We start from the raw sequence: 26,854 nt of genomic DNA, 5'->3' as shown, positions 1-26,854 counted from the left end.
TAACCCCCTAACCCCTAACCCCTAACCCCTAACCCCTAACCCCTAACCCCTAACCCCTAACCCCTAACCCCTAACCCTAACCCCCTAACCCCCTAACCCCTAACCCCCTAACCCCTAACCCCTAACCCCTAACCCCTAACCCCTAACCCCTAACCCCTAACCCCCCCTAACCCCTAACCCCCTAACCCCTAACCCCCCTAACCCCCCTACATATAGACGAGGAGCATCTTCACGGACCGCAGGGACATAAATTCGGTATGTATCCGGTACACCAGGAATGGGATAAGGTTGAATGACAGTCGATGATAGGCGAGATCGATGTGTATCTTCCATCAAACCGGAGAGATGAAGCGACAAGAGGTGTGAAAAATGACCAGAGTAGTATTTCACGTCCGCATGGACATCATCAGACTGTAAGGGCAGTGCAGAGTCGCTGCGAGGAGGTGTAGATAAGATCGAAGGACATTGATGGGTGATTGGAAGAGGTTCAGCGAGAAGTTTCGGTGGAAAGATGTCTGCGGCATAGGCTGTCGGCGGGAAGGGCGGTGACGGAGGCAGGTTGAAGGTAAAGGCTGGCGGTGGAAGTTGATTGAGCCATTGTGGTGTGTACGATGATGCCTGCCGATGGGTTCCGTGAGTTTCAACACAGTGATGGTCATCAGACTATGATCAGGAAGAGAGATGTCTTACGAAGCGATCCAGACCCTTCCCGTTCTTCGCTCTAGCTACGCTTGACCCTGTCTCATATATCACGGTCGGTGTGGACCGTCTGAGTGGAGTACCAGCTCTCAACGGAGGAAAGTCATCTTCAAATCTATCGATCGAATCGGGTGGAGTAAGTGGAAGAGTTGGTGAAGTGGGCTGCAAGGTACGGTGGAGGTCGATGCGATTGGCTTGCGGGTGTATCTGACTCGGATGCGTCAAAGAGTAGATCGGCGGTACGATGTCATGCCATGCTTGATGGATGAATGGACCGGGAGGATAGGCCATGGTACATGGTCAAGAAATGAATTGTATATGAAGGTGGAAGAAGGAAGAATGATGATGATCAAGTTGAACGATGTTGGATGAAAACAATGAGGTAAGTTGCATGTTTCAGGGCAGACACTGAAACAAAAACCCATTGTTCTCGTTCAGTCGTATAAAACATAGATGGACCGATGCATACAATCATAAATACAGATAGGAAGGTCATACTAACGGCCGAGACGTTACGCCTTCGTCAGTCAGAAAGTTCGGCCATGCACCCGTCACCCAACATCTTTCGAAAAGCTCTAATGGACTCGTGAGCTTCGGATTGAGCACGATAGCGTGCTGTAGGACATGCTCCGAGTGTCCTGTATAGGGTGATAGCGGAAGAGGATGATGAGTACAGAAAGATTGAAAGGGCTAATCTGCTCTATGACATTTGACTGCAGTCTTCCAAACGGATTCCTTGTTGAACTCGAGCCAGTATGCTACTTTTCCGGATCTCCGATCCGTCTAACTCCATTTCTTCTGCGATTGCAAGATGAAGTTTCCTTCGCCTGTCGTCATTTTCACGGCTTGACCACCTTCAAGCTGACCCTTCATTTTCTAAGCCCTATCGTTCTGCTCTTCCTTTACCTCCCCCTTGGCCTCCTCCTTGACGACCGGCTTCAGCTCCTCCTCCACTTGCGTCTCCCCCTTGACTCCCTTCGCAGCTTGATCTCGGAATGCCCTCCTCAGCTCACACTTGCCCGTCACTCTTCCTCCCGCTTTACACTCATCGCATACCTTGCCGTGGTTGACAAAGAGTATGTGCAAGCCGTACTTATGCTCGTCAGGTATTCGCTTGTTGAGGTGATGATACGTTTGTTCTCTCGATGCGGTCTTCGGACGCCATCCAAGCAAACCGGTTATCCGATGCACATGCGTATCCACTGCAAAGTCTTCTCGCTGCAAGCAGAAGAGCAGAACACAACTCGCCGTCTTGGGCCCAACTCCATCGAAACCGAGTAATTCCGCCATCGCATCGTCTGTCGAAGCTTTATGCAAGTGGTCAAGTGAATACTCTCCGTACTTGCTCTTTGCCTGCTCCAAGATGCTCAATATCACTTTACTTTTCACCTGACTGAGTCCTCCGCACTTGATCGCTTCTTGCAGTTTCTCCCTTCCTCCGGCAACGATGTCTTCCCAATTATCACTTCCACCGTACGTCTCATCCATACTAAGTTTAGCTCTTGTCGAATTCTTATCGCTCGTGTTCTGAGATAAGATCGTCCTGACCAGCGCATCTAAGACTGAAGGACTGTCTCCGCATCCTGCTCGCGTCTTTGAGGCGACGACTTCTGATGGTCGGATACGTCGACCATGCAACGAAGAGAGGATGTCGTGGGCTAGTGAGCATTCGGAAGGTGTAGGACGAGGGTATGTTGGGAATGGGCCATCTAACGAGTTCTTCTGGTGCGCCTTCAGCTTCCTATCCTTGAGCGTTGTCGGGGACGTCTCATTCTTGATTTCTGTCAACGGTTCCGAGGGTGTTGATTCTTTCTTAATCTTTCTGACTTTGCGCGGAGGAGACATCGACACTTCGGCTTTGACCTGGACTGGTGAAGGAGGTAGACGAGTTGAGCGACGTGTAGCTTGGCGGATGGCCATGGCGGGCATACATGTGGTGAGATCTGAGTCGGGAATCGAGTGGTTGATGAACGCTCCAGCTCAAGCGCGTTCGGAATTCGACAGTGGCTTGTCAAACAATGATTGCCTGCGCCAGATGTATATTTTCTCGGATATTTCCATTATATCATGAAGCTATTAAGCATTCAGCTTTCATTCAGCTTTCATTGTGCGATCGATGCGATCTCCATCAACAGCAATCGATTGATGACGCAAAGAAGGGATTCAATCGGACACGTGAGCATCAAGGAAGGGATTCTACCGTAATGCAGCTTGCGGGGCAAGTGGTAGAACACGTCAAATGACATCAATCTCCCTTCTCTCATTCATTTACGATAATTATACTTGAACTTGGTCCAAACAACGTCCTCTGTGATTCGTCCGATCGTCTCCCAATTCTCCTCTTTATACAGTCTTTGCTTCAAGCGACCGCTTATGGCCGATACAACTGACCTCGTACTGCCCCGGCTACGAATCCGCTGGTATGGAAATCAGCATTGAAAGCAGAAGGGTTGTCTTCCAGCTGCTTGAGTGTGAAGCCAGACGCGGAGCCGGTATCAGTTCCGTTCACATCGAGCAAACCCGTCGTGAACGGGCCCTTGATACAGGCCGAAGAAGCACGAACTCCGCCCGTCTCCTTTTTACCCAAAAGCGATTTTACCAAAGATGTCAATTTCCAGTCGCCTTTCACTGGCTCGGGGTTCTTGAAAGCAAGTCTGGGAGGACCGGTCTGACCAAAGACACCACTATGAGAGTGTGTCGCGGTCTTGGCTGGGCTGTAGTACTCTTGATCCTCTGGAAACCCTTCGACGGCGATTTCATAGCACACAATTTCCTCATCCGAGTTGATGTGAAGTGTGTAGACCGCTTTAGTGCTGTCTGATCCGGGGACAGACACGCTGCTGCCGTTGACGACTTGATTTCCAGTAGCCTCAGTTCTTAGGGTGGAAGTGAAGTAATCTGGCTTCTTCACGGGCACTTCGGACGCAAGAAGTTGACCTCGTACCGCTCCCGAGGTGTATTGCGCAGTGTGAGTGTCAGCGAAGAAGGACGAGGGGGATTCTTCGATGTCTTTGAGCGAGAAGCCTGAGTCACTTCCAGTATCGGCGCCGTTGGCAGTGATGTTGGTCCTAAATGGCCCCTTCAAACATCCCTTCGAGTGTCGAAGCTCAGCCCCGTTTCGATCAAAGCCCACTTTCTCCGGGTTTGGAAACGCGATTCTGCAATTGATGTCAGCACGATCTTACTACTGCTCTCAATTGGCACTCACCTCGGCGGCCCTGCCGATCCCTTGGCAGGTTGATGGATATGAGTGGCCGTGAAAGCGGGACTGGAGTATTCGCCAGTCACATTGACCAGCATAATATCGTAGCAGATGATGTCTTTGTCGCTGTTAATCTTGAAGCTGAAGTGGCCGTAAGCTGTTGAACCGGCTGGACTTGCTGTACCGTTGGTCACGACCACGTCTCCCGGAATGGCTCGAGTTGAGAAAGCGGATGTAAAGTACTTGGGCTCGGCGACGGATTTGCCATAGGGCTGTTTATCGTGTTTGTTCGACCATGACTCAGAGTAGGTTGGCGCTGCGATAGCGGATGCGATGAAAGGAGCAGAAAACAAAAGGTTGAGCTTCATGATACCGGCGGTCTCCAAGGAGAGATTGTGAGCGTGAACTTGGGGAGAAAGTGATGAGGCCAAAAGTCGGCTTCACTTGTGGGCGTATATATACCTCGACACACAGCGAGAAACAGCAATTGTACGTTCATGGAATACCCTTGGCGGCCCTTGGCATTGCGCCGTCTCGAGGCTTCATGACTTAGCTGAAGCTGTCACCTTTCCTTGATCAAGCAATATCGGACCGAAATATCTTGCGTCGAACGACGCTTCGAGTTAGACTGTCGACAAAGCGGTGTAGCCAAGCTGGACTCAATAAGCTATACCTACTGCTTGTGGAGATTCGAGCATGATTCTGTCTTATGCCAATCTTTACCTTGTCCATAAATTTGGAAATGCTGCCACAAGCATCGTTAATTAATATCGAGCGCCAAGTGGAATGCTCATCTTCGTCAACACCGTTCGCCAAGCAATAGCGATCGAGATAATTAGGTCAAGCGATACGTAACCCGGGATTACGATCGAGGGAGCGGGATGTTTCCGGTGTCCAACGGGGCTCTTCAAGCATACAGAGGAAGGTGGGGATGTCTTGAACAAGGTGTGCACAGACGTCATCGTCGAGTCGTGGTTCTGCTTGGCCGATTCAACAGGGGTATTGCGTACCCATCTTTCGCTGACCTGCCAGAACCGGTTTCAACCCGGTGTATGTCGACTGATTGGCTCCTTTTGCTGAGAAGGGGGTCATACTATGTAAAAGCACATCAAGCTGATGCATCTGATCCTGTCCGATGCGTAGGTCAAGTCATGCGTGAACTGTTTCCACCACCCCTTCCCTACATATTCAGAGACCCCCGAGTGATGTGTTTGCCGGGCGGCTAAAACCGCTTATCCTGGGCGAGGATGTCCATATGTTTGTTCCCTTAAACAATTCGAGGTGACAACATCGATGCTCACCGCGATGAATCCATCAATTGCATGTTGAATCGTCCTCTCGTGGATTCTGCCAGCATATAGAGCACTCGCTCCTCTAGACGATTCCAGCACCACACTGAGACACGGCCAGTTCGACTTGTCGACATACGGCCCCTATCTCATCATCGATCCAACAGCAGTCCACAATCTCCCATCCCCTTCATCGGTGATGTCGACTCTCTCCTCTTCTCAGACCACCAGCGCTCCTCCAGCTTCCCATGGTACACTGAAGCTTCGTCCACCGACTGTCCAGCCTTCACCCGCAACTCCGGGATTCCCCATCACTACTAACCTTCAATCTTCGCCCTTTTACGATGTTCAAACAGGCCGAAGTCGCGTCGTGTTGCCGACCTTCGCATCGCTAGAAGATGAGAGGAAATATCGGAAGGAGCATCTAGCTTTGGTGTTCAGGATACTGCATCGTTTCAAGCTGGCTGAGGGTATCGCCGGTGAGTCACCCCTCCTGAATCATCGTCGCCCAACTGGAACTCTCAAAGTTGATTGATCAGATTTACCGTAGGTCACTGCTCCGTGAGAGATCCGATAGAACCGAACACCTTCTGGGTGAACCCCCAAGGAAAATCATTCGCATTGATGAAGCAGTCAGACCTAGTAAGATGCTCGGTAGAAGATGGACGGATGGTTGAAGGGACCGCCCCAACGGACGCCTCAGCAAGCTCGATACATTCTCAGCTTTACAAGTCACTCGGAAGGGGTCCGGAGGGTGTGGAAGCTCTTGTGCATGTGCATGGTCCATACACCAAGGCGTTTTCGTCACTGGGAAGGACGTTAGACATGATCAGTCAGGATGCTTGTGCTTATCACAATGAGCAAGTTCTGGTATCTTTCGGTGGTGAGTTCCCTCCGATTGATCTTGGGATGTTCTTTCAACCGCAATCATCTCCGGCAGAAGCGAGCTCATGAGCTGACAGTGAACAAAAGGAGCCGTATTTGATAACAAGGAAGGAGAGAGGATCGCTCAAGCTGCAGGCGCGAAGAATAAGGTAGTTCTGCTGCAGAATCACGGAGCTCTATCTCTGGGACGACTGAGTATTGATGAAGCGGCTTGGTGGTGAGTAGCTTTCCCCTTCTAACGGTTTACACCATGCCTTGTGCTAACCACAGGATCCAGGCAAATCAACTACGAGATGTGCTGTCAAGCTCAATTGCTGGCTGATGCCGCTCGTCGACCGGATGATCGCGTGGTCGAAGCTGGACCTGAAGAAATAGAATCGACAAAACGGGAGATGGGCACGCCGGAGATGGGGTGGTTTTCGCTAGCTGCGTATATCGAGGAAGAGGAATACCATTCAGGAGGGCGGCACAAATTGTGATACTGTGGACCACTTCCACATGATTTGTATTGTGAGTGCCTAAGGTGTAAGGCCGCTTACTATCGCTATTCTTGCTATCACCATTGTGCTTTCCATTTGCATCATTCTTCGCCTGCCTGACACCGCGCTCATGTTCGAATTGTGTCCTCCGACAGCCCGATCAAAATCATTGTAATTCACTTGTATCTTTCCGCTTCACAATGCTCACAGACTACCATAACCTCATCGCTGCTTCATGAAGTGCACGTTACAGTTATCATCACATGCTACCATATACAACCACATGATACAACGTTCAGTCAAATACAACCACTTGCATCCACCCCTATGCGACGTGGCCAAAACCTGGTCCAGTATACCCCATACCCATATTCATACCCATTCCCACACCGGTTCCCGTGTTCATCGGCATCCCGCCCACATATGGCATATCAAGAGGTATCGATTGTGATTGATATGGATTCGAGTGCTGTCCAAGATTGTCCAATTGACCCATATTCTGTCCGGTCATCCCACTCGTACTACCAAACATCCCCATGATATTGTTATTCCACTGATTATTCTGACTTTGATCCGGCATATTCTGTCCGTTGACCAGGTTCGCATCTAACCCTAGCCCGACCCATGGGAAATCGCCCAAGAAAAGGTCAAATTCGTTTCCAATCACAGAGGTCAAGGCCGGATCAACAGGCATGCTAGTAGATACACCTTGCAGCATAGGATCGGCTGGCGCTGCAGAAGTAGCTTGTGGTGTTGGGAGGGGTAAGTCGGATGATGAAACAGACAAAGTCGGTCCAGCCTGAACGGGTGTACCTGAGATCGGCGGAAGGAGCTGGACAAGACGACGAAGATACCAAGCGTGTAGGGTGGGCGAGTCTGACGGGTATGCGGAAGCGGCGTCGAGAGCATCGGCGACCTTGGTGATGAGGCGTCGGCAGTGGTCGATCTCGGGTCCATCGAATTTGTACGGATGTTGACCTCGACATAGCTGTAGAAGTCAAGAATTCATCAGAATTGTCATGCCTGAAATACATGGTGACTCACCGTGGACAGCAGAGTCGCAGCGTAAAGAGCAAAATGGAGGAACGTGTCCGTAGCGAATGTCATCTGGGTTCTATCCAAAGTCTCGAAACGCATGAGCACTGTGCTGGCAGCGTTGAGGCAGTGGTTGAAAGCTGGAATGGAAGCTGGTGATCCTTGATCGATCTGGTCCGGAGGGGTCAGTCGGAGTGTCTGGTTGACTATGAGAAGGTTGAGGTTCAGTCGCAACGCAGCGGTCCAGACCCGTGGTTTACTGATGTTGCTGGATGTACCTCCGACTGGAGACAGGGCGGCAGTCAGCTATGGACTGGCCATTGATATCAAGGTCCGAACTCGCCATCGATGATGTCCCTTATCCAAGCCTCACAGCTCAAATCCCAATCCTGATTCATCGTCTTTGTCAAGGTACTCAATGCTAAAGCGCTCCCATACGAAGGCTCATTCGGTATCGATCCCATCAACAGCTCTCGGTATTTCAAGTACTTGCGACGTAATTCGACCGAGCACACCAGGTGAGTATCTCTGAGGATGGTATCGGGCCGTGCTCTCTTCAGCCAATGATGCCTAGGAGTCATGGATTATTTAGCTGATGTTCGTTAAAGTCGAACTAATTGAAGACGAGCTGAGACTCACGCTGAGGCTATGAGCGGATCTGATTGTGGGATCAACATTGGTTGCTGGAATTGCATGGAAAAGATTGAATTGGCGATGAAGACGCAGAACCTATACGCGGTGGGAGAAGTAAGCACATGCCCCTGCTATTGACACACTTGCACGAAATGGAGACACGTTCCAAACTCACCACACTCTTTGCCTCATCCTGACTCGCTTGTGATCGTCCTCATTCATTTGACTCATTTCCGCGACTGATGGCATCCTCCCTAAATTCAATTCTTGAGCGAGTAGGACCGCCTAATGACACGGGTCAGCTCGAAGAATACCTAAGACGGTACGACTGTACAAGCCTATGATCTGATATACGACGACAACACTCACTCGGTTCATGTGGTACCCGGCCTTATCATCATCCGGCTCCTTATTCAGAGTCAAGATGACCATCGCTCTGACAACATCGATGCTGGAGATCGCTTCGGCATATGCCCAAGTCATGTGATCTTTCGCCAAAACGAGGATCTGTTGATGTACCGATTGAGCTGATTCTGGCGACATATTAGGACCATCTGTGGTGTGACGGGATAGAGAGGAAAGGTAACGGGACGCGACACAAACTGAGTATGCGGCATTTCCATCAGCGAAACAGCTCTCACACTCGGAGGATAAAAGTTAGATCAAGCCTACGTATCGACGTATACAAGAATGATGACTGATTTCTGACAACGTCGTGAGTGTGAACAGCTGGATCAAGAGTCGGCGAAGCGGAGTTGTGATGAGTCATGAACCTTGAGAGCAGCATGTCAGCGAAACGCGATCCTCAGTCAACGAGTGGAATTTACACGTACAGATGGAACAGAGCCCTAGCTTCCACTTCATCCACATATCCAGCTCGGATCGGATCATCAACTAACTCTGGTCCACGCGTGGGCACTTTGGCTTTACTTGGAGCTTTTCTATAAGGATCACCATTTGGAAGATTGATGAAATCTCGAGGCGGATTAGACCTTTGAGTGACTCCTTGCCCTTCTGTCTGTTCTTCGTCTTGACTAGAATCTTCATCCGAGGTTGGCTCGCCTATCATATGTCGTAACGACATCTGCTTAGACTGCCTGTATTCATCTTCAGCTTTTGTCGGTCTATCGTGGTGGTGTGGGCGTGAACGAGCATCGGTCTCGGTGGTGATGAATGGGAATCTTGGATCTCCGAATGACTGCTTCTGGTGAGGGCCCACATCCTGTTTGTTAGTCCTGACATGACCATGAGTTGCACCGGCGGAAGATGGTCCACCGTTCTTCTGAGGTTGATCCTCCGCGGGATTGACACCGGCGAGTAATGGTAGTCTGAGGAGTGGGAACGATCGTCAATTCGCGTCGGATTCATGACTCAGTTGCGTGAAGTAATGTCAGACTCACGGTCTCTTCCGCTTACGCCCACGATTATGCTTGGAGAATTCGCAGCCCAACTTCATTCGCTCGCACCTGGAGCAAGGGAACAGGTGTTGAGGGTCATCGGCATGAGGATGACATCGGATCTGCAATCGAGTTTCATGAGCTAATGTACATTTCAGAGCTTCATTGGACTCACCTTATGCCTCCTACACTCGTTGCAAGCCTCTCTACCTCGATCTACTTTGCCTAATCGCCGTTTTGGAGTATCGTTGCTGTCGTCATCCTGATCTTGAGAGTGATCTTGGTCTTGGTCTTGGCTCTGATCGCGTTGATACGGTCTTTTGCTATTGGTGCCATCGGCATAGTGAGGATTCTGCATTGCGATTGCGAATGGCGATTGGACTAAAGTGAGAGAAGAGACCGATGTTTTGAGTGGGATAAGGGAGAATAAGGGAGGGGAATAGGGGGAAGATGCATACTGCTACGGTGAGAAAGGGGGAATATCGGTCAAATCATGGGACTGTGTTACCGAAACATGTTTACGTAAGATAACTCTGGGCCACATTCAAGTCCACGTCATTGTCAATATCCCTTATCATCATGTATTATGTAATCACGGTATTGCCTTTTTACCTTATTTACCGGAGTGACCGAGTGAAACCCAACAACATCGGACAACATAGCATTGAGGGGAAGTGAAGAGATACCCATCTCCATAAGCGACCAAGGGACAGCCATATCATGCATCGACTAGATATCTCGGCCCAAGCATTGTGAGGTCTCTTCATTTCTTCGTCAAACTCCGGCAATTCTCGCCTTCTGGGTCCTGACTTCGTCCTCACCTTCACATATAACTCCCAAAATGTACGACGCTGTAGTAGTAGGCTCAGGGGGTGAGTGGACCCAATGACACAAAATCTCAAGGAATCATATGCTAATTCATCACTTGTATATATCAGTCGTCGGCTTGTCGATCGCCCTGGAGCTCCATTCAAGAGGTATCAAAACAGCGATCGTCGCTCGAGATACAGCAGAGGATTCAACCAGTATCGGTTTCGCTAGTCCTTGGGCCGGCTGCAATTGGTTTTCATTCGCCAACGGATCATCTGACCCTGCAGCAGAGTGGGACAGGATCACGTATCATGGCTTGGGTAAAGTCGCCGCAGAAAGGCCAGACTTGTGTAAGAAGGTTCCTGTCTGGAATGTGTACGAGCGTAAGAAGGGACCAGAGGATGCTCTATGGTACAAGGACTTTGTCACCAACGTGAGTCCGCTTTCCCATTCAGAGGACAACAAGTAGCGTCGTCTGAATTGTCCTTGATAAATCTAGTACAAGGATCTTGAGAGCACCCGGTCGCATCCCCTTCCCGGAAACAAGCCCTACGCGAACTACTTTGAGACCTGGATCCTTCACGCTCCCAACTACACCCGTTACCTTGGTGAAAAGGTCAAATCATTAGGTATCCCCATCATCCGTCATCGCCTATCATCGATCGATGAGGCGTATAATCTACCCTCTACGGGCAGAGTAAGCCTGGTAATCAACGCTACCGGTTTGGGATCGAAATCGTTGGTAGGTGTAGAGGACGATAAGGTGTATCCAGCAAGAGGACAGACTGTACTCGTGAAAGCACCTTTGGTCAAGGATTGCATATTCCATGTGGAAGGGTTCTTTGCTGAGACGGACGATGACAAGGACGAGACTGCTAGTGAGTACTCCACGTGTCTTCCGAGTGAACTGTCTTTTCAGAACTACCTTCGACCCTTGTTTCAACGCCTGAACCTCGACTGACTGATGTCTATTCTCGCAGAGGCGCCACCACAAGCTGCATACATGATCCCTCGACCCGGTCCAGAGGGCCACGTCGTGCTAGGCGGTCACTACAGAGTCGGCGACTGGTCGACCAATGCAGACTTGAAGGAAGCCGAACGTATACTGCAAGATTGCTACAACCTGTGCCCACAGCTAGCTGGACCTAACGGAAAGTCGTGGAAGGATATCGAGGTTGTATCTCACAACGTCGGGTTACGTCCTGCAAGGGAAGGTGGCGCCCGGCTCGAGCTTGAGGAACGACGAATCGGTCAGGTTGGATCGAAAGACATCATCCCTGGGATCGTGAACAGCTCAAAGGGTAGGCAGGTTGGCATCGTGCATGCTTACGGTGTGGGTGGTGCTGGGTGAGTGTTCTTCCAAGCAGATACTTCCAATACGATAAGGCTGATACGGAACAACGATCATTTCTCAGATTCCAAAACTCTTTGGGTCTCGCGGAAAAGGCCTCTGACTTAGCGGTCAAATATCTGAGTAAACAGACCAAGGCAAAATTGTAATCGCGACGATTTATCCGATCCCTGCTTCATAGTTACGGTGTTATGGATAGACAGACTGGCAGACAGTTGTATATATTCTCGGAATAAAGGATTTAGCATGCATAGTCCTATCATGGTATTTCCTGATTATTCGGTGATCTAAAGACCATCATCGTACCCGTCAGCACTTCGTGGTCCGTAGTACCCGTCGCGTCGCTACTTCAGCGTTGCATAACCGAGTGTTACCGTTCAAGGCCAAGATTACCCCGCGGCGAAAAGGATGTTACTGGTCCCTACTTATCTGTATCGGCTACATCTTGATAAGCTTTTGGCCCATTAAGCGAGCCACAACAAATTGGCTCCTCCCTATTTTATCGGGTCTAGAGCTAAGTGGGGTAGAAATCCGATCGTGGCAGAACTGATAAAATCACTTCGAGTCATTTACCGCGATTCACCGCCGCCGGTATTTCTAGGTTACGTTACCCTGTCTTTTTCTGGGTTGACCCAAGTCATCCACCCTGAGTTCCACATGATTCCTTGCATCATCGGTATTTTCATGTTGGCTCTGCACGGAGAAAGTGGGGAAAACACGAAGGGGTCCAAGTGGGGGACGGTCCGAAATGTTTTCATTTAGCTTGAAAAGCCCCGCGTTTGATCTTGGTACTCCAAATAGACATATATAGTATAGATAAGGGGCAACAGATCGTTCAAAAGGCCCCCCAGTTTTTCTTCTCCCCCTCACTGTTTCACTCATCTTTGTGTATATTTACTGTAATACCGTCTTGATTAGTTGAACAGGATCATCCATTCCCGCCATGACGACCCAGCAAGTGGAAGCTCACGATCCGGCCAAGGATCTCAAGCCATTCTCTCATCAAGTTGAGATGGCTGACGAGGAACATCCTGTCAAAACGGAGCACAACGATGACCATGTGGACAGACATCTGGCAGTGAGGTGTCCGGAGTCACTCCGACACTTGTCGCCGGAGGAAACCATCGTCATGGATAGAAAGATCACCCGAAAATTGGATATATTGTTGATGCCTGTTTTGATGGCCTTGTATATCTTGTAAGTTCTGATCGTCAGAGCCTGTTCCAGAGCCTTGCTCAGAACCTGACTGACTCGCTCACGACCGTCGTCTTGCAGGAATTATCTCGATCGACAGAATATTAGTTCCGCGAAGATCGCTGGTATCACCACCGACTTGAAAATGACGACCACCCAATACAACACTGCTGTAGCTGTTCTATTCGCTGGTTACGTGTCCCTCCAGATCCCGTCCAACATGTTGATCTCCAAGATTTCTTACCCCGGTATTTGTAAGTCGAGCAATGTCTGCGGCCCTAGCAAGAGATATCGCGCTATCGCGCTGGACTGACAAAAGCGTTGATTGATAGATATCTGTTTCATGTGTGCTATATGGGGTACTATCTCCGCCTGTACTGGTGCCGTGCAATCGTTTGCCGGCTTAGCGGTCTGCAGAACTATCCTTGGGTATGTCTTACCGGCTTTGTTTCTAAACGGTTCACGCCAATTCAGGACTCGCTAACATCGCACTCGCTACCTAGTTTCGCTGAGGCTGCTTTCCTGCCCGGTGCAATTTTCCTGGTTTCCTGCTTCTACACCAAGCAGCAGATGGCGCTCCGATCCGCCTTATTCTACAGTGGATCCCAAATTGGTAACGCTTTTGGAGGTCTTTTCGCCTTGGCAATCTTAGAACTCAAGGGCACTCACGGACTGGAGGGCTGGCGAGTAAGTGTATCCACATGATCAACTAATATCGTATGGCCTTTGCTGAACTCCGCATCTTTGCGTAGTGGCTGTTCATCGTGGAGGGAGTAATGACAGTCGGTCTGGCTGGTATCTTCGCCTTGTTCATCCCAAACAAGCCTGAGACTGTCCGATGGTTGACTCCTCAAGAAAAGGATAGGTTGATCTTCAAGCTGGAGATGGACAGATCATCCAAAGATGCCACCGATGAAGTGCCCATCATGTCGGCCCTCAAGATGGCTTGTACCGATCCGAAAGTGTGGTTACTCTGCGCTGTACTCTTCTTGGACTTCATCGGTGAGTACATCTTGATTGGCATGCACTGTTTTGAAGACCTTACTGACTGGATGTCTTTGAATTATAGCCGCCTCTGTCACGAACTTCTTCCCCGTCGTCATCGCAGGTCTTGGATTCGTGAGTTCTCCCATGGGGATCCTCATGAAACAGCAGGACATGGCCCGCTAACCGTCCGTGTCCCTTTCTTTCGCTGGTGTAGAACCGAACCATCACCCTTGCCATTTCTTGCCCGCCATACGTCATCTGCTGCTTCGTGATCATCGCCAACGGATGGCACTCTGACAGGAAGAACGAGCGTTTCCTCCACGTCGTTATCCCTATGGCTTTCATCGTTCTCGGAAACGTCATTGCCGTCTCGACTACCAACACTGCTGCGCGATACGTGGCCATGTGCATCCTGCCCTCATCCTTCTACTCCGCTTCGACCGTCATCTTATCCTGGATCTCAAGTAGTATGACAGGACCAGCATCGAAGCGAGCGATCGTGTACGCGTTGATCAATGCCATCTGCAATACCCCCAACATCTGGACATCTTACTTGTACTACGACAGTCCAAGATACATCGCTGCCTTCGCGGTCGATCTTGCCGCAGCAGTAGGTGGTATCGTTGTCGCCGGTTTCCTCTACCTATACTTGAGAAATCAGAACAGGAAGATCGAGAGAGGCGAAGATCTCGGCAAACATGGGCCAACGCAAGTGCAGATCGAGACTGGGTTCAGATATCAACTATAGTCTTCTTTTGTTGTAGGGTTGAGAAATTGGTGATCACCGGGGATGATAATGTGAATGCAATGTCTGTACATTGACCACCATCACAGAACATCTGCCTGCAGGGTGTATACGAGACTTTATCAGGACGGAAAGGGAAGCTTCTGGTTGTCCACGCTTCACTATCGTAGTCTGGACGCTATGGATCGCCACTAGTATATTCATGCTTCGTTTCCGGGCTTTCAGAATGGGCGGAAAGTTCATACTAGCAATATTTTGGAAAAATTACAAGAGATTCGACTGGTGCTGCTGGACATGGCAGAGGGCCATCCTAGTCTGCATCGATTAGTCGGGGTTCTGGATGATCAGTTGAACAAGCTGAATTCACCTCATCAAGCCGAAGGGGTCAAAGGACATCAGGAATCTGAATCGGTTCAGCTTGGCGACGTGAACTTGGGCCATTACGAAGTGGACGACACGCTCCTGAGCGGGATCCTCTCGCAAGCGGGATAGCTCTCATGTCTATATGTCTATGCATTCATTCGTCATAGACCATCTATTTACGTGGGTACCATTTCGTATACTTCAGTGTCCACAAAGCAAGCGATCAACTATTCCCTGAACACCTTCTCAGCATTGCGCAACAAGGGCCATCTCCAGTCCTGTCTCCACTCCGTCTTGCCATTCTTGTCAAGCACCAACATCTCCTCATCAGGTCTCTGAGTGAAATCAATACCTTTGGCAGCCCTGAATATCTCCGACCACAAGGTCTCGTTGAATTTGAGGGTCGCGATCGTCTCCTCGGGGGTCAACATACTTAGCCGTAGTTGATGAACAGCAAGATCTGTGCCGTGCGATGCCTTCCCGTTCGTATCGTAAGCAACTGGAACGGATTCGATGGCATAGCGTATTACGGGGAAGTCGTACTTGGCGAGATCGGAGGCGAGTAATCGAACAGGCAGATGTACCTGACCATCCGCAAGTATCTGCAACGCCAAATATTAGCGTTGAACCTTGTACTCCATCGTGAGGTGCGCTGAATACTCACTCGACCAAGCAGGAGATTCAATTCCTGTGGCGAGGCATCATCCGCTACTTCACCGTACGAAGCCAGCAGTCTCTCGCTCTTTTCCCAAGGATAGTATCTCGCTATATTCGGCACGAGATCTGATTTGACCTTGCAGGCGTGTACGCCGGCGTAGAAGAAGTCCTGTAGATGGAAAGAGGTAAGAATCGCTCTGCATGTAGCAGATAACGGTAGCTCACCTCATCTCTCACATCACCCGCAATAATGCACTTGACTCCAGCTTCCCTAAGACCCTTCGCCAGACCGCCATTTTGCTGATATTCGACTTGATCTGCTCTTACCCAACCATCGTCACCAACTACTCCACGGAAGGTACACAACTCGCCCATATCCTGCACAGCTTTGATAAGCCTGCTGGTCGGGAACGCTGTAGTGTCCCGCAGACGCTCGAGGACATTTCGCGTGGATGGCTCGATACCGATGGCATTGCAAAATGCTTCGAACTGATTGTTTCGGGCGGCAGGAGTAAGGGGAGGAGCAAGAATGGCATTCGATTGGTGATGGGCTGTGATAAAAGGTGCCTATACATCAGATTCACGTATTCAGCTCATGATTTATAATTTCCGCAAGGAAGGGAAACGCATGTGCACAGAATGATCGGGCTCACCTTTGCTGGGGCTAGTCGTGCCGCCTGGTGTACCAATTGATGAACAACGTGAGCTCCTCCACTCAATCCACTGAGGTGTACCTGGTTTGGATCACCTCCAAACGCTTCTATGTTGTTTCTGACCCATTCCAAGCCTAGCCAGCAATCCTTAAAGCCAAAGTTACCAGACACGTGAGGTTCCTCGCATCCCAGGAATCCAAGTACTGATAATCTATGACCCAAGAGTACTCTGATTTCGTTGTAGTGTTCAGCAGGGAAGAATTGCTGGTTGTAATGTTGGCCAGATGTAGATCCATACTGCAGAAAACCTCCGTGAATGAACACCTTGACCGGCAATAGTGGGGCATCTTCGAGTCGTGGTGAAAGGGGATAATCAGACGGTATGTAGATATCGGCAAAGAACGGGTTTTCTGTAGGTTCACCGAGACCAAGTCGGTCTCTCATCGTGTTTGTCTGGGTATACGTCCGTTCTGGTTGTGCACAGTATTTGGAGTCCTTGACAAAGGGAGTGGATGTGTATGTGTAGTCAGCTGGAAGAGGCTGAGGGTCCGACCATCGCGGTACATCGACACCGTATGGCACGTCTGCGCGGAAACAGTTTAGTCAATCTCCCTTGAATACTTGATGATCAAAGCACAAGCGATCGATCTGGTTCACTCACTCAAGAAGACTTGACATCCATTCTTGGTTCTTCCACCCGTGACCTCTCCGTACTGTGTCTGGGTCCTTACTTTCTCTGACGTCGGCAGCGCTAGCTGATCACCGGTCATGTCATTTGGAGAGATATCCGTAGTGGGCGGTCGATTAGCGGACGGCATGGTGATGAAAGACTCGTTTACACAGTTGAGTATGCTGGTGCAGGGGGTATCTACAACGTGAAGTATCGAGGAATTGACATTGAGAAGCTTTCTCTAGGTTGCTCGCCCATCTATAAGTGTCCAGCCTTGCGGACAGCTGCGATAATCCCTCATCATCCGCAAGATCATCCCCAATCGCTTCGGCGAAAGTTCGAACCTTGTGCTTCGCAGACGGCCGATGAACCTAACTCCTGCAGACGGACTAACGAATCCCATCGAAAGTTTAGCTGATTCCCACATGGTTCAACTAGTCACCGATGATGTCCAAGTAAGGTCGGACAAGTCTGGCTCAGGAGAGGCATCGAAGTAGGTTAGGGTAAATTCAAAAGCGAATGAATAGACCGAGTATCGGGATATACGATCGGGTTATAAATGGTGGAGTCTGACAGAGGGCGTGAATGAAGATGATGTTATCAGGATGTGATGGGACACTTTTAGACTGGGAAGATCTTTGTTTGCCGATCCATTGACCGACATCATTTCCCATCAAATTACGAGGTTAAATCAGCGGGGAAAGGGAAAGAAGCAAGGCCGAATCAAAATCTAATTAAAAACAGAAATAGAAGCAACTTCGGGAAATTTAATTGGCAAACTCGCTCTGCAGAACTGGTTCTTCTCCTTCCCTTACACCTATTAACGTAATTTTCCTGGACCCCCAATCCTGCACATAACTTCACCCTATCAACAATGAGTCGCCATTCATTACCATCCTGTAATGACTTAGGACCGGCACCACTCCCGATACGATCGTAACAACAGCGACTCTCAAGACGCCGCCCTCGCACTCGGCTGTAAGACACGATAAGGTCGTTGTCTAGTCCGGGTCATGGGAAGATGGACAAGATAAGGATCCAGATCCCCAGATACTTATAAATCCTCCAGCTATTCTTGTCAGTTCGGCTTCCCGACATAACTTTCTTCGACCTTACCGATCTCGCCTTCATACATCAATACTACACCCTCCAAGATGCCGCCGACAGTGGAAGAGAAGCCGGACATCGTGTCTGCAGACCCCAACTCAGTCCCCATCGAGATGAACAGCTTGGACCTTCGGGGTACCGCCGAGAAGATTGATGGTCTGGAGCGTGTAGAATCCGCTCGGTCAAACGTCATGGACGACTTGGCCAAAGGTGAAAGCGTGTCTTACGATGACTTGCCAATCATTGAGGTCACGCCAGAGGAAAACAGGAGGGTGCTCAGGAAGCTAGACTTGGTGAGTAATATTCAATCGACACACAACCCCTATTTTCAGCTGACAACGGAATCTGTCGTAACTAGTTGCTTCTTCCTCTGACGATGGTAGCATATACATTGCAATATATCGACCGAAGTGCTATGAGGTGAGTGTGCTTTCACCTCCCATCGATCGCACATTCACGTCACTCACATTTCACTTCGGCTTGTAGTTACGCTGCCGTCTTTACCTTCCGAAAAGACCTCAAACTTACACCTGCCGACTACTCCTGGCTCGGTTCCGTCTTCTTCTTCGGATACCTGTTCTTCGAGTTCCCCGGATCATACTTGCTTCAGCGTCTCCCTCTCAGCAAAACAATGGGTACTTCCATCCTCATCTGGGGAGGACTGTTGATGTGCATGGCTGCTCCAACCCATTTCGCCCCTGCCGCCGTCATCCGAACTCTACTCGGCTGTGCCGAAGCGTTAGTCACCCCTGGTTTCGTTCTGCTCATCTCAAGATTTTACAAAAGGGAAGAACAGCCATTGCGTGTAGGATTGTGGTACTGCTGTAATGGTTTGGGATCTTTCGTCGGAGCTCTGGTGTCTTACGGTATGGGTCATGTGCACGTCGCGTCAGTCAGACCTTGGGCTTGGATCTTCATCGTCAAGTGAGTCGTGTCAAACACCTTTGTTTTTCGTTTATCGACTGACAAGCTGTTGTCAGTGGTGGTATCACTGTGCTTTTCTCCCTCGTCTTCTTATGGTTCTGCCCTGAGAACCCTCAGACCTGTCGATTCCTCACCCCTCACGAAAAGCGAATTGCGCTTGAAAGAGTCAGGGGAAACAAGTCATCTTTGGGCAACAAGCAAGTCAAGTGGTATCAAGTCAAGGAGGCCTTGTTCCCCTGGATCGACCCGCAAGGTTGGGCATACGCTTTGATCGTTTTCACTATGGCAGTCCCCAATGGAGGTATAGGAAACTTCTTGCATCTTATTGTAAGTTGATTACGTTCCACTTCCTTATCGTCGCATACCAGGGTACTGATCATGGATCGCCGTCTTCGTGTAGCTCCAATCCTACGGATATACCGCTTTCCAAACGATCTTGATCGGTCTTCCCCAAGCTGCTATGCAAGTTGTCTTCCCGCTTAGTGGTGCTTACATCGCTAGAAAAGTGCCCCAAGCGCGATTATATGTCCTTATGGCCTACGTAAGTTTTGGTCACCTGGTTATGTATCTGAGATTGTTGCACGGCTGACCACTCGCCTCTGCAGATGCTTCCCAGTCTGGTCGGTGTGATTATACAGTACAAAACAAGAAACAGTGGGGCTTTGCGTGAGTATCATAAATCTGTCGTGATTCCATAAGCAGCCTACTGACCTCGGTCCTTTTTTGCAGTATTCGGATACTACATCCTCGGATCATACGTCGCATCTCTCGGTATCTGTTTCGCCGCCCCCGGAGCTAACATCGCTGGATACACCAAGAAAGTCGTCGTCGGAGCTATGGTGTTCATCGCCTACGCTACCGGAAACATCGTCGGACCGCATTTCTTCATTTCGACCGAAACACCAGCTTACAAATCCGGCATGTTCGCCTGCATCATCTGTTTCACCATCATCATTCCCATGGCCTTTTCGCTCAGATTATACTATGTCAGGGAGAATAAGCGAAGAGATAGATTGGCTGAGGAACGAGGTGAGGGTGTCTACGATGAGACAAGGGGAGATTTCAGTGATCAGACAGATGTGGAGAATCTGAGTTTCCGATATGCGTTGTAAAGAGGATTCGAGAACGCAATTTGTCGATGAATAGGGCAAGTTTTAGTGCGGGTGTGGGCTGGGCTTCATCGGTATAAGCAGAAAGATTTATTCATTTAAGTATCTGGCTTATCTTGTAGATAGACATATATGACTTTTGTGGTATTACATCGCGATTGTATGCAGGGTCATCGGACTTATCGACAACGACTTGATCAGCAGGCAGTCAACGAGTGCAGAATGGACATGGCAGTCTACTTTCATCGTACAGGGTACAATACATGAATGACTAACGATACAATCCTGCCCACCTTGGCCTTCTCTACCTATGGATGATTGAGCCTTTCCTTATCTCATACGTCCTCTTGTGACCGATCTTTCTTTCAAGCCTTGTAATTCTCCCTTGTCCACTCGACAATCTTTTTCAACTCCTCCCATTGCCTTTCTCTCAGTCTACTATCATCGCCCTTCTTCTGGTGGACCTCTTCGCAGGAGTCTACAAATGATTTGGCATCGGAAGAAGAAGGTATGAGAGGATGTGATCTGACATTCGACCACCAGCTATGGAATGCAACAGAGACTTAGATCAGAATCGGTCTCTGGCAAATTCCGATACCATTGGGATAATTCGATCGACGGCTTAGATCTAGGTGGTTCTGTCCGCGACTTACTATTTACTGTTCCAGTAATCACCTTCCCGACGATGCAAAGTAGCATGCAGTAGATTTGCAGTAGGATCGCCCTCGTTATCCTGAGCTATCAAATGACAGTGATGGATGTCATCGTTGGCGAGATGAATTGCTAGATCCCGATGATAAAATCAGCTCATCCATCGCCAAGCGGGAGAAGAATCAGCTACCAGATCTCTCACTCACCAGCTATCACATACTCATGCTCTTTTAGTCCGGATATCTTCTTCGTCAGTTCTGGTGCGTACACCTTGGTGCCGGGTTCCAAAGGTGGAGGAGATCGAGCGAATAGGTGTTTCACTATTTCATCGGTCGTTGTAAGTGAAGATGACATGATGAATCGCCGAGACAGTGAGATTTGTTGAGAGATCAGGGTCTTATGGACTTTGACAGATCTGGTGAGACGGACAACACTATGGGACATCAGAAGAGGTTGAGCGGTCCTGACACTGAAATAGAGTAAGGAAGGAGGAGGATGATCGATCCAATGACGCGGGGTGAATTGCATTCACTCCACTCTGGGAATCGGTGGAACTGGACTCCGAACATCACTCGAATACCATCGCCAGTCAGACCGTGTGCATTATAGAAATTGCGCCTGCATCTCCATCGGGTCAATTTTGAACTCTTGGTCCTAGATGTCGCATACCGTGCATGGAGGGGTCTTGTCTGGAAGCCTGCATGCATATTGTAAACCATCTTTTATCGACACCACCGATGATGTGATGACTCACGCGGAAGCCACGTGTCGAGACTGAGTCCTTCACTCTCTCATTCCAATACGTCTCCCTTTGTTATCTTCCTGCTATCCCTTCTCAGACCTCATCATCCACAAACATACAGCTCACTGAGTTACAGCGAGTCCGACACCATGTCCAAGTTCGACCACCATCAGCCTGGTGATCCGCTTCCCGAGGAGGATTACGAGCTCCAACCCGCTTCTCAATCATCCGACCCTCTCTTACCTTCTTATGATGAGCACAAGCCGCATTTCCCCTCTCCTCACCAGAGGCTGGAAATGAACCGACGCCATTCCCGCTTTAGAAGATTCATGACTTGTGTGGGTCTATCATTGCTCATCGTGGTACCCTCTCTAGCGCTAGTGGGCTGCTACTTTGGCAGAGATGGACTGGATAGAGTGAATGGTTGGGATCAATTGCCGCCCGACGTGAAAGATTGGCTGGATGATGTGCTTCCTGCTGGAAAGAAAGTTGATCATGGTGCTTTCCCAACGAAGTGAGTGATGAATTCGTGCCTGTCTGGACTGATCTCGCCGAATGATGAAGCTGATCAACTTAATGTGCGCGCAGCATTGGATATGCGGGACCTACACCTACTGGGGCAGAGTAAGTCTCCCTTTCGTGGAAACGCATCATCTGCCAATACTAAACATCAACTAATCTTTCAATCAATCTCAGAGCCGCTCTTCTCGCAACTGCTCCAGCTTTACCTATGTACTCGAACGTACATCCTCTCATCGCTCCCACCCAGAATTCCAAAAACCATTTCAACATCATCCAACATTGGGGCAATCTGAGTCCCTTCTACTCCGTTGCGAGTCATGGCCTGCCAGAGACCAGTAGTCTCATACCCGAGAAATGTGAACTGGAACAATTGCACTGGCTTCAGCGACATGGTGCTAGGTAAATCACGTATCGCCTGATTAACCTTCAGCTTTCACTGATGCCTAATGATTGTGATAGGTACCCCACATCTTACCCCGAAGGACCAGCTGCATTTGCATCTCGAATCACCAACGCCAGGCAGAACTGGAAAGCAAGGGGAGACTTGAAGTTCCTGAATGATTGGCACTATCTGCTAGGAGCCGAGGTCCTCACTCCTTTCGGGAGAAGTCAGCTCTGTGAGTATTTGCCTTTCTCAGGCGTCTTCAGAATGGTCAATGGTTGAAGCTGATCGTTGAAAACAGTCAACCTCGGTGTGTCCGCTAGAATCAAATATGGTCACTTATTAGATAAGATGAAAGGCAGATTACCAGTGTTCAGAACCGAGAGCCAAGAGTAAGCAGTTTGTTGAGCATCACTCGACACGACTGACGCTGACTTCACTTCACCGTACAGCCGGATGCTCAAATCCGCTCAGAATTTCGCTGCTGGTATGTCTTTTATCACACCCTTGTTTATGTAGCATTTCATGATCGCTGACTCTCACTAGGCTTCTTTGGTATTCCCGCCGAGGACCAATATAACCTGGAAGTGACCATCGAGGCACCTGGATTCAACAACACAATGGCTCCTTGGCACACCGTAAGTCTAGCTCTTGCCAAGAAGGCCGTCAATCTTCTGACTTGTGGCTTCAAAAAGTGCCGTGCTTCCGAAGGCGATTTCAGGAGCAAGCTCGCTGAATGGGACGCCGTGTTTCTCAAAGATGCTCAGAAAAGGCTGCAAGGCATGATACAAGGTTATGAGATCACTATCAAGGATGCGAAGGATATGGTGAGCTGGAGCATGGTTCTTGAAATGTCTGTGACACCAAGCTGACTTTTAATATAGATGGAGACTTGCGCGTACGAAGTAAGCCTTACTTTTCGGTGCACACGGTAGATGTCCCTCGTCAAGCTGATTCTTGCTGTTTACAGACCGTCGCTCTTGGTTATTCGTCGTTCTGTGATCTCTTCACTCAGAAAGAATGGAAAGGGTTCGAATATAGGAGTGACTTGTACTGGTGGTACTCCTCATCCTTTGGTTATGCGCCGGCTGCCAAAGCTCAAGGTATCGGATGGGTTCAAGAATTGACGTCAAGGCTGACTAAGAGTAGGTCATCCGCATTTCGGGAATCAGCATACGCATACTAAACTCCCCATTGCCCCTCCTGCGATTAGCTCGATTGACCGAATTTAACTCGACCACCAATTCTTCCTTCCACAACGATATCCAATTCCCTTTGAACGATCCTTTGTAAGCAATTTTTCACTCGCGACCGCACAATCTAGCAAGCTTATCATTCCTGCCTTTTTCAGATACGTTGATTTCTGTCATGACACCCAATTTGCGCTCCGTGAGTCCAAAGGCCGTCTGTATCTGCCCATCATGGATGCTTGCTAAGTCGCTCCGTGCATTCAGTCTTACCGACGATGAACCTCACCACTTTCGCTGAAGGTGGAGATCTCCCGACTGGTCATGTACCTAAACACCGATCTTTCATTGCGTCCAAGTAAGCTAAATCGAGCTCTGTTCATTTTCATCCCTGCATACTACTTGCCCTTTACGAAAAACATTCAATTATTGGAAAGGATTTGGCTGACTCCTTTTACCAGGATCATGCCCTTCGCCACCAACCTACAAATCCAAGTACTCTCCTGCTCTGGAAGTAAGAACGTCCGTTTGGTCCTCAACGATGCGATCGTACCTCTTACCGGCATCAAGGGATGTCCAGAAAACGATGAAGGGCTATGTCCATTCGACGCCTTCGTCAGCTCGATGCACGAGCTCATTGGCGAAGTGGACTACGCCAAAACGTGTGCCCTCGATTCGCTCAGCCCCACGGCCGAATCTGGACATCTCGCACAAGGCGAAGAGTCCGAGGATGTGACGGAGGATGAGCTTATCCCGAGCCAAGGAGATATGATCGGGCAGAACAAAGCAGATACGACAATAGAGGAAGACGAGGGAGACGAGAATGAGAAAGGTAAAAAGGATGAGGAGGATAGTGACGATGAAAGTGATAGTGATTCTGATAGCGATGACGATTAGTCATTGATACCAGTCGACCGCAAGCTTGTGATACCGCTTTATAGAAGATACCCTGCTTTTTACCTGATTATCTCGCTCAACCAAACTTCAATCGTTTGCTTGACGTTGTACATATATGCATGGTATATCCTACTGATTGTTGTGCGGGATGTGTTGCTGATGAATGCTTACAAGGTTGAGATTGCTATTGAATGATGAAAATGCGATGTATGCCGTGTCTACTAATGAGGATGCGACATCCTGTCTTCTTCAGGCCCCAAATCTCATTCTGCTAGATTGGACCGTTGGGTTGTTTTCTGGTTGATCCCCTCCGCAGATCTACACCTCCTGCCGCTTCAGTGCTAACGATCTAAACGCCCACACGAGGTTTTCGTAAACCACGAAAGTCGTACACGTTCCCGGCAAAATCCTTAGAGCGTTAGTCCCCAGACCTTTGTAGAACGCTAAAAGCCCTTCGTATTTGTATATTGACGAGATGACGGATGGGATAGTGAGTTTGGGCAAAGTGGGAGAAGGTGTCGAGTTCTGCGGAATGAGAAGAACACATCAGTCCAGCTACAGCAGGCTTATCCTCGCGGTATGGGCCCACATACCTGTATTCTAGCTCGAATGACTTGGTAAGGGTACGTTAGGGCTATTGCTACCAGTTTCGAAGATCCTGATGCCATTATATATTCCGTATTTGACTGCGAAGCACATATCAGATCAGTAAATACAGGATCTGATATTTAGCAGAGTCTCCAAAGATCATGGAGTGTGAGATAATGGTGTATACAGTGTTTGAATCGGACCACTCACCAGTTTCTCATCCTCGGTCTTCCATTCCCTGCCTTGTCTCGCGAACCTTTTCTTCTTCAAATCCGCCCGCCGCCTCTTGATCTCCTCGTAAGTCGCGAACTGTATCGACCCGTTCGACACGCCCACTAAAGCTAGCAGCGATCCTTTATACAACCCGCGTAGGCCTTCCGTCTGATATATCGAGGTCAAGCCGTCTATTTGAGGTCAATGGGAGAGGCGGATATCCATCAGTCAAACGATAGATCGCGGTACCTCATTGAGAAGCCAGACTTACCCCATAAGCCACGATAAGCAGCCGGATCATGCTTCGCCGTCCCAAAGACCCTCGTCTTGACCACCCATATCGGATTTGTCAACATCGCAGTCACAGCACCTATAGATTGATAGTAAAACTGTCAGGAACCATGGTCAGACTGGACTAGATCTCGTTAAATGACTCACTAGCTTCCGCTGCTGCTAGCAAATGTTGCCCGCTTGACGTGCGATAATTTGGATCTCCACCTTGCATCTGCTTTTTGATCATGTTGTAGCTGTGACAAGTCAGGTTGTCAGCGTAAGCTTTATACTATTGGAAGGCGAAAAGGCATTCGACTATGAGATATGAGGTTTCCGGGACAAGCCTTTCGAGCAGAAAAGCGAAGATCGCTCACAAGAGAAAATATAGTCCCCAACTTCCAGCTCCTCCAACCAAATTTGGGCCCAGGCCTCTATACAATCCTTTCCACCCGTCCACTTGAACAGCATCCTTCAGAGCAGTATACACACCTGTCCCGAATCTAGGCTTTTGGGCGTGATGCGGTAAAGTCGACTTGGCATTGTAAGAGGAAGTTGACGATGAAGCCGAGGCCGAAGACGAAGAGGAAGATGAAGAAGAGCTGTCGGCTAGTTGGAAGCGGACTTTGACCAGATCGAGTGGATGCATGACCAAGGTAGCTACTGTACCGGCACCAAACCCAGCTACTGCATGATCCTGTAAAGGATAGAATTTGTCAGCTGAACCCCTTGGTTGTTTGGCATATCTTGATATACTGAATCGTTTTCAAGGAAGCATCCTCAAGACGTACGACTGACATGTCACCGAACAGACTTGGTGAGGCAGATGGAGACGCTGCCATCGTGTGTTTCTAGGGTGATCAGTCGAGGGGCGAAGTAAGAATGAGGTCGATGAGGTCGATGACGCAACCTGTCCGACCAAAGAACGGATTTGTTTGGCAGGATCGTCTATGGTCTCATATATTACGCAGGGTGATCCAAAGACGTTCGCTCTGACTATCAATACGCTGGAATTGCCTGTGCGATTTACTGCGAGACTGATACGGTGAAAATATGTGGACTGAGGGTATCTATAAAAAGTTGGAAAAACAAGACGAGTGGAATGGAAATTGAAAATGATTAAGCGGATCTCCTCCACGCTAAAAATATTCAACGGACATCCGATCGATATCTGTTCAACACGTAAACATCATTACTTGTGAGCTTGACATCG

The 26,854-nt window shown here is 49.2% G+C and overlaps 12 protein-coding genes across 12 annotated transcripts; 5 read left to right on the top strand and 7 right to left on the bottom strand.

Annotated features, from left to right (window-relative positions):
• Positions 1-156: 156 nt before the first annotated feature.
• Positions 157-990, bottom strand: I303_106325 (uncharacterized protein; the record flags this gene model as incomplete). The annotated part of the gene is made up of 2 exons (XM_065969353.1): positions 157-618; positions 691-990. The coding sequence occupies 2 exons, from the start codon at positions 988-990 to the stop codon at positions 157-159; spliced, it is 762 nt and encodes a 253-aa protein (XP_065825425.1).
• A 585-nt stretch (positions 991-1,575) lies between these two features.
• On the bottom strand, positions 1,576-2,619 carry I303_106324 (uncharacterized protein; the record flags this gene model as incomplete). The annotated part of the gene is made up of 1 exon (XM_018409626.1): positions 1,576-2,619. One exon carries the CDS (start codon positions 2,617-2,619, stop codon positions 1,576-1,578), a length of 1,044 nt encoding a protein of 347 aa, XP_018261899.1.
• A 451-nt stretch (positions 2,620-3,070) lies between these two features.
• On the bottom strand, positions 3,071-4,269 carry I303_106323 (uncharacterized protein; the record flags this gene model as incomplete). Its single annotated transcript, XM_018409625.1, has 2 exons — positions 3,071-3,857; positions 3,908-4,269. 2 exons carry the CDS (start codon positions 4,267-4,269, stop codon positions 3,071-3,073), a joined length of 1,149 nt encoding a protein of 382 aa, XP_018261898.1.
• Positions 4,270-5,389: 1,120 nt separating this feature from the next.
• I303_106322 (uncharacterized protein) lies at positions 5,390-6,554 on the top strand (the record flags this gene model as incomplete). The annotated part of the gene is made up of 4 exons (XM_018409624.1): positions 5,390-5,669; positions 5,741-6,073; positions 6,163-6,292; positions 6,353-6,554. 4 exons carry the CDS (start codon positions 5,390-5,392, stop codon positions 6,552-6,554), a joined length of 945 nt encoding a protein of 314 aa, XP_018261897.1.
• A 325-nt stretch (positions 6,555-6,879) lies between these two features.
• On the bottom strand, positions 6,880-9,977 carry I303_106321 (uncharacterized protein; the record flags this gene model as incomplete). The annotated part of the gene is made up of 10 exons (XM_065969352.1): positions 6,880-7,542; positions 7,599-7,873; positions 7,933-8,159; positions 8,229-8,318; positions 8,398-8,507; positions 8,592-8,824; positions 8,895-8,995; positions 9,056-9,550; positions 9,623-9,741; positions 9,795-9,977. 10 exons carry the CDS (start codon positions 9,975-9,977, stop codon positions 6,880-6,882), a joined length of 2,496 nt encoding a protein of 831 aa, XP_065825424.1.
• A 483-nt stretch (positions 9,978-10,460) lies between these two features.
• I303_106320 (uncharacterized protein) lies at positions 10,461-11,929 on the top strand (the record flags this gene model as incomplete). The annotated part of the gene is made up of 5 exons (XM_018409622.1): positions 10,461-10,491; positions 10,558-10,862; positions 10,929-11,307; positions 11,410-11,776; positions 11,845-11,929. 5 exons carry the CDS (start codon positions 10,461-10,463, stop codon positions 11,927-11,929), a joined length of 1,167 nt encoding a protein of 388 aa, XP_018261895.1.
• Positions 11,930-12,723: 794 nt separating this feature from the next.
• On the top strand, positions 12,724-14,709 carry I303_106319 (uncharacterized protein; the record flags this gene model as incomplete). Its single annotated transcript, XM_018409621.1, has 7 exons — positions 12,724-12,977; positions 13,056-13,228; positions 13,307-13,403; positions 13,478-13,661; positions 13,727-13,976; positions 14,044-14,093; positions 14,176-14,709. 7 exons carry the CDS (start codon positions 12,724-12,726, stop codon positions 14,707-14,709), a joined length of 1,542 nt encoding a protein of 513 aa, XP_018261894.1.
• A 587-nt stretch (positions 14,710-15,296) lies between these two features.
• Positions 15,297-17,197, bottom strand: I303_106318 (uncharacterized protein; the record flags this gene model as incomplete). The annotated part of the gene is made up of 5 exons (XM_018409620.1): positions 15,297-15,671; positions 15,734-15,895; positions 15,952-16,293; positions 16,380-16,963; positions 17,041-17,197. 5 exons carry the CDS (start codon positions 17,195-17,197, stop codon positions 15,297-15,299), a joined length of 1,620 nt encoding a protein of 539 aa, XP_018261893.1.
• A 1,006-nt stretch (positions 17,198-18,203) lies between these two features.
• I303_106317 (uncharacterized protein) lies at positions 18,204-20,192 on the top strand (the record flags this gene model as incomplete). The annotated part of the gene is made up of 7 exons (XM_018409619.1): positions 18,204-18,449; positions 18,515-18,576; positions 18,643-19,080; positions 19,137-19,407; positions 19,481-19,621; positions 19,686-19,746; positions 19,810-20,192. The coding sequence occupies 7 exons, from the start codon at positions 18,204-18,206 to the stop codon at positions 20,190-20,192; spliced, it is 1,602 nt and encodes a 533-aa protein (XP_018261892.1).
• A 362-nt stretch (positions 20,193-20,554) lies between these two features.
• On the bottom strand, positions 20,555-21,194 carry I303_106316 (uncharacterized protein; the record flags this gene model as incomplete). The annotated part of the gene is made up of 3 exons (XM_018409618.1): positions 20,555-20,732; positions 20,843-20,972; positions 21,047-21,194. 3 exons carry the CDS (start codon positions 21,192-21,194, stop codon positions 20,555-20,557), a joined length of 456 nt encoding a protein of 151 aa, XP_018261891.1.
• Positions 21,195-21,731: 537 nt separating this feature from the next.
• Positions 21,732-24,570, top strand: I303_106315 (uncharacterized protein; the record flags this gene model as incomplete). The annotated part of the gene is made up of 14 exons (XM_018409617.1): positions 21,732-22,096; positions 22,171-22,206; positions 22,279-22,503; positions 22,564-22,721; positions 22,788-22,878; positions 22,939-22,973; positions 23,033-23,124; positions 23,182-23,313; positions 23,371-23,391; positions 23,457-23,631; positions 23,700-23,775; positions 23,838-23,875; positions 23,941-24,031; positions 24,135-24,570. The coding sequence occupies 14 exons, from the start codon at positions 21,732-21,734 to the stop codon at positions 24,568-24,570; spliced, it is 1,971 nt and encodes a 656-aa protein (XP_018261890.1).
• A 318-nt stretch (positions 24,571-24,888) lies between these two features.
• On the bottom strand, positions 24,889-26,483 carry I303_106314 (uncharacterized protein; the record flags this gene model as incomplete). The annotated part of the gene is made up of 7 exons (XM_018409616.1): positions 24,889-25,095; positions 25,164-25,256; positions 25,369-25,562; positions 25,643-25,741; positions 25,810-25,898; positions 26,019-26,338; positions 26,433-26,483. 7 exons carry the CDS (start codon positions 26,481-26,483, stop codon positions 24,889-24,891), a joined length of 1,053 nt encoding a protein of 350 aa, XP_018261889.1.
• Positions 26,484-26,854: the final 371 nt, after the last annotated feature.

The sequence above is a fragment of the Kwoniella dejecticola genome, chromosome 7 (genome assembly GCF_000512565.2).
Source record: "Kwoniella dejecticola CBS 10117 chromosome 7, complete sequence".
NCBI lineage: Eukaryota > Fungi > Basidiomycota > Tremellomycetes > Tremellales > Cryptococcaceae > Kwoniella > Kwoniella dejecticola.
This window is presented reverse-complemented; position numbering and strand designations above follow the sequence as displayed.